This window comes from Gymnodraco acuticeps, unplaced genomic scaffold, assembly GCF_902827175.1.
Source record: "Gymnodraco acuticeps unplaced genomic scaffold, fGymAcu1.1, whole genome shotgun sequence".
NCBI lineage: Eukaryota > Metazoa > Chordata > Actinopteri > Perciformes > Bathydraconidae > Gymnodraco > Gymnodraco acuticeps.
The window spans coordinates 61,457-72,599 of NW_022992072.1; the positions used below are offsets into that span (position 1 = coordinate 61,457).

Here is an 11,143-nt window from a genome sequence, read left to right on the forward strand (position 1 = left end):
GCAACACGTACTACTTACAATCTGTTCTAAATTGCAGTATCAGTCAAAGTAATCGCAATAAGTTATGTCAAAATCGTACAGCCGTAAAATAAAGACAGGAGATGCTTTTCAATGCTTAACTGACAGTAGGAATATTTCTTTCATACTCACTGACTTTTAAACATGATCGACTTAATTAACATGTAATCTTCTTTTCCATTGTCTCACTGCCAACACACACTCCACACCTGATCACTGGCAGAACCACTTTTTCACTAATGACGTGGAGGTTTTGTGTTGTGTTGTTGTTGGTGCTCAAAGTTCAAATCATTTAAACTTTGACCCCAATCCCTGCTGACCTTTCAAAGCCTGATTAGACTCAAGCTGCAGAAGAAGCTTGAACACAAAGGCAGCATTCAGCTCTCATTAAAGGGTAATAATAGCTTAATTAAAGAATGAATGCACATCAATTGTCTTTGGCATGAACGTAACATCTCTTGTTTATAAAGTAAATGGTTCTTCGCCCAGTGTCACGTGTAGAGAGACTTCAAACAGGTTCAAACCAAAGCTGCACATCACAACACACAGAGAAGAACAGAGGAGATCCAGCAGTGTTTCCCAAGTACAGGTAGCATATGTGAAAATATCTGAATAAAGTATTGTGGAGCTACACACCTAATTAAAAATCCTAGTTTGATCCATATTCTCTTAAAAAACATGATAATTGTAATGTATTTCTTAGTATATTTCCCCCTCTAACATCAAGAATCATATCGCAGTTACAATATCAGTCAAAATAATAGGTTTTTTTTTCAAAACGTCATCACATTCACTGTAATCCTGTCAGGCTAATCTTACTATTTGTGTTTTTTTCTGCATATTTTAGATGGAAAACACTGAGGAAGAGCAGGTCAGAAAAGACAGTGTCTCAAGTGTTAACAGGCGGAAAGAGGAAATGTTAACTTCATCCGAACCGATGAGTTAATTTGCATTTTACTTATAAATGTGCAAATTGGAAACAAATCATCTCCACGCACTACCTCCCTCTGCAGCGCCTCATTGGCTGACTGGCTGGAAGGCCGTGTTCCCATTGGCGGCAAGGAGCTCATCTCCTTCAGCGGCAAGCGTTCGAACTCAGCCCACTTTTTCTCGACGTCATCCTCGGTGCGTAGCCTCTGATTGGATCCCGCGCCGGTGCCCTTCCTGGACAGCACGGCCTCCCATTGGCTGCTGGTGTTCCTCTCCTCTTGCCATTGGCTGTGCTCCCGGCCCTGACCCTCGGCTGCCTCTCTCTGCCCGGCGGGGACGGGAACCGGAGAGAGCTCCACGTAGTCGAACCTGCGGTGAGTGGGAGGAGCAGGGGTCGGGGCTTCTGAGGAAGGGTCGGCGTGACGAGACGACGGGCGGCGGGACGACTGCAGGAAGCGGGAATGAGAGTTCTCCTTATCACTGCTGCCGTCTGGTAATCTGGAGAAGAAGACATACAAACAATAAATCAAGACAAATGGATGAATCAAAACATTATTTCTTATTTTCTGACCTCATGAATCCTGATAATTGGTGCAGGAATGAGTCCTAAATTAGTTAGCATTCATTAGTGTTAAACTCAGAGCCACATTTCATCTTCAACGTGCGATTGCCACAGATCTTATTTTCTGCAATATTCCAACATCCAATATGAAAAATCCCCAAAAATTAATCATCACTGCACCACTCTTTTTATATGAAATAAATAAGTAACTCATCACTTAGTCACCAAGGTTAGCGTAATAGGTGGACAGCATACAAAGCCTCAACATGAACCCTGGAGGCGCAGCTGGCCATGAGTCAGTGCTCCTGGTGGATTCATGAAACTTTCATTCATCTCTGACAGACAAAGTATACAGAGAATTCAACTCTAAGGGTCAAAGCTGTTAATACATATATTAATACAGAGCCTCTTATCTGAATTAGCCCAGCCTGAGCTGGAGCTACACCTCAAGTGAGCGATGCAGGAAGGCTGAGGCGAAGAAATATGCTGCTTTATTACGGCAGGAAGTTGCAACATACAATAACTGTTAGTATTTGAAATGCTTGAGATGGTAAAACCACTTTCTCTCTATGATTACACAACAAAAGCTCCTTATTGTTCTCATACTGCCTGTGCTGCAGCACCTCCTTTCCCCCTCTGTCTGAAACCAGAGCCCAGTCTGCTCTGATTGGTTAGCTGGACGGCTCTGTTGTGATTGGTCAACCGCTTTGAGATGTCCCGCCCCTTAGCCTATCACCTACAATGTGTTGGAGCGCTAGCCAATAGAAGCGTGAGTGTTACATAGTGATGTCACTATGTTCAGGAATTAAACAAAGGAGTCCAATGGAGGCGTTTCAGGCAGGGGGAAATTAGACATTTGGGATTTTAGCCTTTGTAGACCATTTACATGCACAAAAAATCCAAGGGGAAACCAACAAAAAGCATGATAGGGCCTTTTATTCATAAGGCGCTTTCACACCAAGTACTTTGGTGTACTTAGTTCATCAGTACTTATTTCATCAGAACTCTTTAGTTTTGATGAACTAAAGAGCAGATCGCGTTCACACTGGAATAAGTTCCCTGAAGGAAGATTAGTCAAATGAAGCCGCTGACGTCACTTCTTCTTCTTCCTCTGCTTTGGGTTTACTGGCAGGCCGCAAACAACTTCACGGCGTATACTGCCACCCGGAGTCCTCCGGCCGGAAGTCCCCGGAGTTGGGGACTGGCTTCAGGAGAAGCTGCTGGGACTCCCAGCAGCTTCTCCTGAAGCCTTCCGAGTAAATCGCCAGAACGCCGACACCTCCTCATCTCCACCGCTCCCATGTTTTCTTTTGTGTTGCCATAATTTATTCTCTCTCCGTTGGTGTGCGGGACTAATGCTAATGCTAATGCTAGCAAATAAAATGGCGGCTTCACAAAACTTTTCAGAGTTTTACGGGGCGTGGTTTGCAATCCGCCCAGCCAATCAGACATAGGAACCTTTTTCTCCCATGAAAGTCCCTGCTCTCTACAGGGACTGAAAAGGGGGTGGAAAGGTTCTCATGAACTAAATTCTAGTTCCGGCTTTTTTTGGTGTGAACGCACATTTTCAAGAACTATATCGGAACTATACTCCGGTGTGAAAGCGCCTATATTTACTGTGTTTATTTTCATTTTTAACTCATGTGCAATGTCTTTTTTTCAACATTTGAGGTAATATATATTTAAATAAAACCTTTTATATATAATGATTAAACAGGTATTTACTGTGTGAGGTCTGGAGAGCTGCTGGGTCTTATACACTTCTTTAAAACCTCGATCCAATTCCTCCTGATCCCCGCCGTCATGGCCGACAGAGTGTGAGCAGAAGAGTCCCTCGTCTGAGGAACAAAAGAGACAAAGAGAAACAGGTTCAGGAGAAACAAAGATGTGACAGAACTGGGGTGAGAGGGAGAGGATACAGAGAGGAAGAAAGGAGCAGGAGATGTGAGTCATGATAATAAAATAACAAATAAATGCAGGAGAGGAAATGGAGAGCGGGTGTGGTGATAGGAAGACAAAAAGGTGTGAATATAGAAAAATAAATCGGTGTATGAGAGGGATTAAGCTGTAACGGAGACACTCACCTGTACCTGAAACCCATAGTTCTTCTCCACGTCAAACTCACATACTTTCACACACGATTTGAGGTCAATCTCCCCGTCCAGCTCATCTTTCTGTACAGAGAACACAGCAAGGCACGTTTATTTATAAAGCATATTTAAGCAGAAAGGCAATTAAATGTGTGTTACAATTTTTTTTTAAAAAGCATTCAGATATAGTGCAACAGAAACACATTTTAAAAGTCAAGAAAGTACAAATTGAAACAAGATAAATACAGTAATACAAGAATATAAGTTACAATGCAGTGTGAGATTTCTGTGGAGCATGATAGCTAAACGCTGCTTCTCTTAACACTTTCACTCAACATGCCGTTGCGCTTCAAGTGGTCATCAAAGTGTTCATAATAAACATTCAAACAAACCTCCTCTGCACTCGAGTCTCTGTAGTACTTCAATCCAGCGTCAGTCAGAACAAACCAATGCTTCTTCCACTAAAGAAACAAAGAAGATATCAATTCATCCAAGAAATGAGATTTGAGAATGAACTTTTGCACGATAACGCAAATAATAAAGCACTATTACTACTTGATTATCAGAGCAAGACAAATTGGCATTATGGCCCAACCATTTATTAAAGTTTTATAAGTGAAATATATTGTTTTGTTGTGACTATTGATTGACCTAGTTCATCCATACATGTACTTTGTTAAGCCCCCGTCACACTGACTGTCCCGACATTGACACCAGATGGACACACGAATATGGAATTGTGAATTTTCGCACGAAGACGGCCCCGAACTTGGTCAACAGCCAAGCAACAGCCGAAGCAAGTACGATGCCTACAGAAGGCCACACGATGGCACCCGAACCACACACACTCCGTCATGTTGTTTCCATAGCAACAACAACTTCCTGTCAACAGCATAAACTCGCCCTCGATGTCATCGTACTATAATACGATGGCTACACGACGGCATTGCGAGGGCTTCACGTAGTCGTGTTGCCTTCCTAAGACAATCGGGCAGCTTCTTGTTTCCTTCGTATTGTCTTCGTGAGGCGAAAAATGCCCGATGGCACCGATGATCAGATGAAGATGACACGATTTGACAAGATGCTCTCACGAGTGCCTTACGAAGGGCAAAATGGACACACGAATTCAACACGAAAATGAACCTTCGCAAGGTCTTTCGAAAAATGTGTTGGCATGCCAAAGATTTTGCCACCGCTCACGAAGTTGCTGCCTGAGAAACTCCACCGGCGCTCATACGATGGCTTAAGATGCCCTCACGAATGGCCCGATGTTACGATCAGAGCCGAATTTGAACATTTCCTTTATCGTGTGTCCATCTGGTGTCAATTTCGGGACAGTGTGACGCGGGCTTTAGGAAATACAAACCCATATTTTCACATGAATAAAAAAGACGATAAATAAATTACTAATTGTACGCATTAAATCCAACAGCAGTTTTCAATATGAAGGAACAAATATATATAATCTTGTGAATTAAGTATTGTAGTGATGTAGAGATGACTGAGCCTACAAATGGTAATGTACACACTTAAAGAAATGTTTTGTATGAGACATATTCTCTTCAAAACCACACCCACGATCATTTAAAGTATAGTTTCATGAAAATAACAATGCAAAAATGTTCCAATATCATGCATCACTTGCAGTTGCAATGTCAATGAAAACAGTTCAAATGAGGATTATTTTCCAAATTCTTCAGCCCTGGTTTGAAAATGCAACGCCTACAGTAAGGCTGCATATTAACAGCAGTGTGTGATGTGTGTGAGGAGAAGCTCATCATCACTGGAGCTCTCAGAGACAGCTGTTCTGCCTGCAGAGCTGTGAGAATGAGCTGCTATCACCTTACACACAGCCTCTCAGCTAGGAGAGGAAGAGGAGGGGGGAGGGAGGAAGAGGAAGAGGAGGGTGGTGGAGATGGAGGAAGAGGAGAAAGGTGAAGAGGAGGGTGGGGAGTGTGGAGAGGGAGGAAGAGGAGGGTGGTGAAGATGGAGGAAGAGGAGGGTGGTGAAGAGGGAGGAAGAGGAGGGAGGTGAAGATGGAGGAAGAGGAGGGTGGTGAAGATGGAGGAAGATGGAGGAAGAGGAGGGAGGTGAAGATGGAGGAAGAGGGAGGAAGATGAAGAGGGAGGAAGAGGAGGGAGGTGAAGATGGAGGAAGAGGGAGGAAGATGAAGAGGAGGGTGGTGAAGATGGAGGAAGAGGAGGGTGGTGAAGATGGAGGAAGAGGGGGGAGGTGAAGATGGAGGAAGAGGGAGGAAGATGAAGATGGAGGAAGAGGAGGGTGGTGAAGAGGGAGGAAGAGGGAGGAAGAGGAGGGTGGTGAAGATGGAGGAAGAGGGAGGAAGATGAAGATGGAGGAAGAGGAGGGTGGTGAAGAGGGAGGAAGAGGAGGGTGGTGAAGATGGAGGAAGAGGAGGGTGGTGAAGAGGGAGGAAGAGGACGGTGGTGAAGATGGAGGAAGAGGAGGGTGGTGAAGAGGGAGGAAGAGGAGGGTGGTGAAGAGGGAGGAAGAGGAGGGTGGTGAAGAGGGAGGAAGAGGAGGGTGGTGAAGAGGGAGGAAGAGGAGGGTGGTGAAGAGGGAGGAAGAGGAGGGTGGTGAAGATGGAGGAAGAGGAGGGTGGTGAAGAGGGAGGAAGAGGAGGGTGGTGAAGATGGAGGGAGATGAAGATGGAGGAAGATGGAGGAAGAGGATGATATTTGAGTACAATATATGCTCTTACCTCTCCGCTGTCGTCCAGCTTGGACATCCACCCCTTCTTGAAGTTCAGGAGGTCAGGCTGAGGGGAAGCAGGATGTTAGTGACGTCTTCTCCATGTTCATCTTATTTATGACTCGGTTTCAAATAAATCTCATGCTTTTGTATACAGAATAAAAAAGACAAGAGACATGCCTTGAATAAAAACAGTCTTACATATTCAGACGTTTAGAAGCTGATTGCAAGACAGTGATATAAACGTTAGGAAGGAACTGTGCTGTCTTTATCCGTCAAGGTCAGTCATTTGTTTGACCTTTCATCACGAGCAGGCCTCAAAGGATTCACAGAGAGAGGAGACCGAAGCTATCGCAGGGTGGGGCAAACTCAATATAGTTACATCTCTTTACAAGTTAAATAACAGCAACCATAATTCCTTTCTTTATCATTGTTCATGAAGTAAAAAGAGACAATGCTGCGGACATATTCTGCCGCAAAGACCGTAAACCAGTTTCCTCAAAATGTGATGATCCCAGATTAAGATTAGGCAATTTATTCTACACATTTTTTCTGTACATTCCTCACTTCTCTTATCTCTCACTAACATGTACATTCCTCACTTTTTAATCTCTTTCTGAATTCATCATTCCTTTCACTTCCCTCTCTGTTAATGTGATTTCTCTCTCGTCTCTTCCTGGAATAAAACAAGTTAATCTACGCTGCTGCCATGTTAAGGTCTGGTGACTCAATAGACCGTGTAAACTAGCATTATTAAAAATGATCACACACACACACACACACACACACCACACACACACACACACACCCACACACACACACACACACACACACACACACACACACACACACCACACTACACACACACACACACATCACACAACCACAGCACACACACACACACACACACACACACACACACAACACACACACACCTACACACACACACACACACACACACACACACACACACACTACACACACACACACACACACACCACACACACCACACACACACACACACACACACACACACACACACACACACACACACACACACACACACACACACACACACACACACACACACACACACACACACACACACACACACACACTATTAAATTAATCTTCAACTTGTTTAAGTGATTTAGCATTTTGAGCAACTATTAAAGAAATAAAAAGTACAAATTCAACTATTCCAGATTCTTAAATGTTTGTATTTTCAGGTTTTTTATTACAAATGATTACTTAAATATCTTTTAACTTTTATTTTTCACAAAACCCAATTTATCCCGGGAAAATGAAGTATTCGGATTCTGTTTATCAGTGCTTCTCAAAGTGTGGTCCGCGGACCACTGGTGGTCCGTGAGCGCCCCCTAGTGGTCCGTGAGTATATTGGTAACATTTCACATTTTAAATAAATAAGTTAATTTAAGTTTTCCGCACTCTCACGGGAATATCTCCGCAATGGAGCGAGGTTAAGTTTAACTTTCGATTGCATGATATAGCCCAGCGCAACACCTTCGTCACACATGTTGCCACCTGTTTGTACCATTTTCAGGTGATTTGTAATCTGTTCTAGAAAAACGATGTGTTTTTGGATATTTGTGGAGTTAGGTGGTCCGCAAGTGTTTTTTTATTGGTTAAGTGGTCCTTGGTATGAAAAAGTTTGAGAAACACTGCTCTATGACAGTACATATTGGGCTTTGGGAAACTTTAATCAGCATTTTATTTACCAATTTTCTGACTAATTATATATGATATAAAAACTTTACTGTTTTTCAACCAAACACCAACTATTTTGTTTAAAAAAAAAAAATCATAGTTTTGATTGAGTTTCGAGTTGTGGACAAAACAAGAAACTCGATAACGTCATCTACTCTTAGGCTTTGGGAAACACAGATCAGCATTTTGCAGCCTCTTCTGACAAGTCAGCTTTTGGATTATTTGGGAAATAATCCGCAGATTAACCGACAAACACAAGCAGCTCTAATCTCGATTTATAATACAAAAGGAAGCTTGTTTTAGGGACTCTTCTCACAAGATCCTCGCTCAAAGTGCTCGACCACTGGAGCATAATGTGTCAGACTTCATCATGAATTCATGAAATGCTATCCAGTCGATACATGCCCACAGTGAGGTCAGAGAGCGGTTACATGAGCAGGACCCAGGAAGAACAGTCCTGCAGCATCTGCTCTGAATCAACCTGATGCCACAGTGCTTCTTCTGTGTTTTAGAATCCGCGACCTCGCTTTAAAAAGGTCAGCGACAGAGAGAAGAGGGTCAAACTCTGGGGACATTTTGAGACAACGTCCATTCTTTCTGACCCCTATCATCTGACGCTTCAATTCGAAGCAACTTACAAAAAGCGCACTCAACCACGAAGATAGACACTCAAAAAGCAAGAGTCCTACAAGTATATTACATTTCAATATGCCAAAACATTTTAAGTCTTACTGCATTATCTTCAAATAAGCCAAATAATTTCTACTCTGACATGTCTCCATGTTTTAATGTTCAACAAGCTCTTTCTCATACTGCCTGTGCTGCAGCACCTCTTTTCACCCTCTGTCTGAAACCAGAGCCCAGTCTGCTCTGATTGGTTAGCTGGCCGGCTCTGTTGTGATTGATCAACCGCTTAGAGATGTCCCGCCCTTTACCCTATCACGTACAATGTGTTGGAGCTCTAGATAATAGAAGTGTTACATATTGATGTCATGATGTTATGGAAGTAAACAAAGGAGTCCAATGGAGGTTTTTCAGTTGGTGGGTGGAGAGAAACTGTATGGGACGTTTTAGTTTTATCAACTGAAGGGAACACAGGGATTTTAGCCTCTGCAGACCATTTACATGCACAAAATCCTATAACACACTACAGGAAAGGGAAACCCCCCAGAAGCATAATAGGGCCCCTTTAATGCCAGAATGCCTAGTAAAACATGCTGTTTAGTTAAAGTACCTTTCCTAAGCCAATGATACATGTACATGCACTCATTGTGTTGACACATACAGCATTATAACGGTTTGGAGAAGCAATATTTGTTATGTTACTTTGCCAAGAAAGCTTTACCAATGTTTTGACAGCGTCTGTGTGTAAACACGTGTCACAGCTGGCTGTAAAGACTGACACCTAGAGTACAAGCTAACTAATGACTCTTCTGCTACTGTAAACAACACAAGGTGAAGCAACACAGCATGAGTAAATGTACAGCTCATCAGGGTAACTCCACGGAAAACAGACAGAAACATTTCAAGTTAGATATAAATTGCACATCCCTTGAGCCAAATAAACATGTACCAGAAAAGACCATCGAAAGATCTTCAACATAAAAGCAACAACCAAAAAACGGCTAGCTCCTGCAGAGTATATGTGAAGATGTAACGTATATGTAAAGTGTCTGTGTATAAAGAAGTACCTAAGTCTACTGGTTAATTTAAAGGTTCAGATTGTTAGACAAGGTAGATATAAACTCAAACATAGACGTTGGTTTATAGGTAAAGATATTCAGAAGCAGTATATAAAGTGATCTGAAAGACACATTTATATCATAATCCAGTAATTTATATGATTCTGAAATTGGACATAAAGCACAGAGAGTACTTTTCCTATTTATTTTTTTGAGTATGGTTGGATACTTAAAACGACTTTACTTGTAACAGAGTATTTTCCCAATGTACTATTGGCACATTTACTTCAAAGACATATCTGAATACCTCTGTGTGTATAGAGTCATGGAAGAAGTAATTTGCTACAAGTAAAAGTCCTGCATTCAAAATCTTACTTCAGTATAACCACAAAAGTATTAGCTTCAAAATATGTATAAGTACAATTATTTGTTAAGCCTAATGAATGGCCCAATTCAGACTCATATATACAATTGCTGTATTAAAGCTATTCATGCATGAATGTGTTTTTCAAAGCTGGTAGATGTGGAGCTAATTTCAATTACTTTATATATATATGCTGAAAAAAGTAGAATATTTACCACAAGTAAAATCATTTGTTAATCTTAATGGCCCATTCAGACTCATATATCATTATGGTTATCACAGCTGGTAGATGTGGAGCTCATTTTAATGACTTTATACACTGTAAAAAGTAGAATATTGGCTTTTCAAAATGTAGTGGAGTAAAAGTAGCCTACAAAGTAACATACAAATAAAAACGCTCTTTTACAGCTACCTCAACATTGTACTTAAGTAGCTTACAATACATTCAGGAAGGAGTGACAGGAAAAACAGATTTTTTTAAGGTGCAACTTACCGTCATGATAACAGGGTCCAGGGAGGGTAAAATAAAGACAAAAGAAGAGTACCGTTACTTAGGGTAAAAAAAAACTCTTAATCCCACTCCTCGGTTTTTAGAGGGTAAAAACTTCACTTTCTCTCAGGAAACCGACGTTATGCGAAATGAGATAAAACCCCGCCATTCATCCCCATGTTAACAGAATCAAGCGAACCCCCAACCAGCGTCAAAAGCTGAGTCTGTGTCCAGTTTTCAGGGGGAAATACATGGAGAAAACACGGGTTGAATGTTGTTTTAAAAGGTGGTAATTTCACAACTTTTTCAGCTAGTAACACTCCTTTTCTCGGCTTTGTTTTCTCGCTGCCTCCCTCTCTGTGTCTGCCACTTCCTGGGCGGATCCGAGAAGATCGGTTGAGAAAACAAGCGCACCCTACCTAACCACACGGTGCTGTAAACAGAGAAGTACTCACACATTGTACCAAGATATATAGCAGAAATACTGCAGTGCAAACATACTCAGTTACATGAAGAAGTCTTGCATTTAAAATTGTACTGGAGTAAAAGCATTGCTGGTTTGTGGTGAAG

General features: G+C 42.0%; 1 protein-coding gene across 1 annotated transcript; it reads right to left on the reverse strand.

Annotated features, from left to right (window-relative positions):
- Positions 1-6: 6 nt before the first annotated feature.
- triobpb (TRIO and F-actin binding protein b) lies at positions 7-11,002 on the reverse strand. The gene is made up of 6 exons (XM_034202298.1): positions 10,577-11,002; positions 6,320-6,376; positions 3,993-4,061; positions 3,595-3,684; positions 3,236-3,348; positions 7-1,446 (listed from the first exon to the last, which is right to left on the reverse strand). Exons 1-6 carry the CDS (start codon positions 10,580-10,582, stop codon positions 915-917), a joined length of 867 nt encoding a protein of 288 aa, XP_034058189.1. The 5' UTR covers positions 10,583-11,002; the 3' UTR covers positions 7-914.
- Positions 11,003-11,143: the final 141 nt, after the last annotated feature.

Excerpts from the sequence above, each read along its gene's own strand:
- triobpb (XM_034202298.1), bottom strand. Across the intron at positions 3,685-3,992 it reads GAGACTCGAGTGCAGAGGAG|AAAGATGAGCTGGACGGGGA; the intron begins GTTTGTTTGAAT and ends TTCTCTGTACAG. Across the intron at positions 3,349-3,594 it reads ACTATGGGTTTCAGGTACAG|ACGAGGGACTCTTCTGCTCA; the intron begins GTGAGTGTCTCC and ends TTTGTTCCTCAG.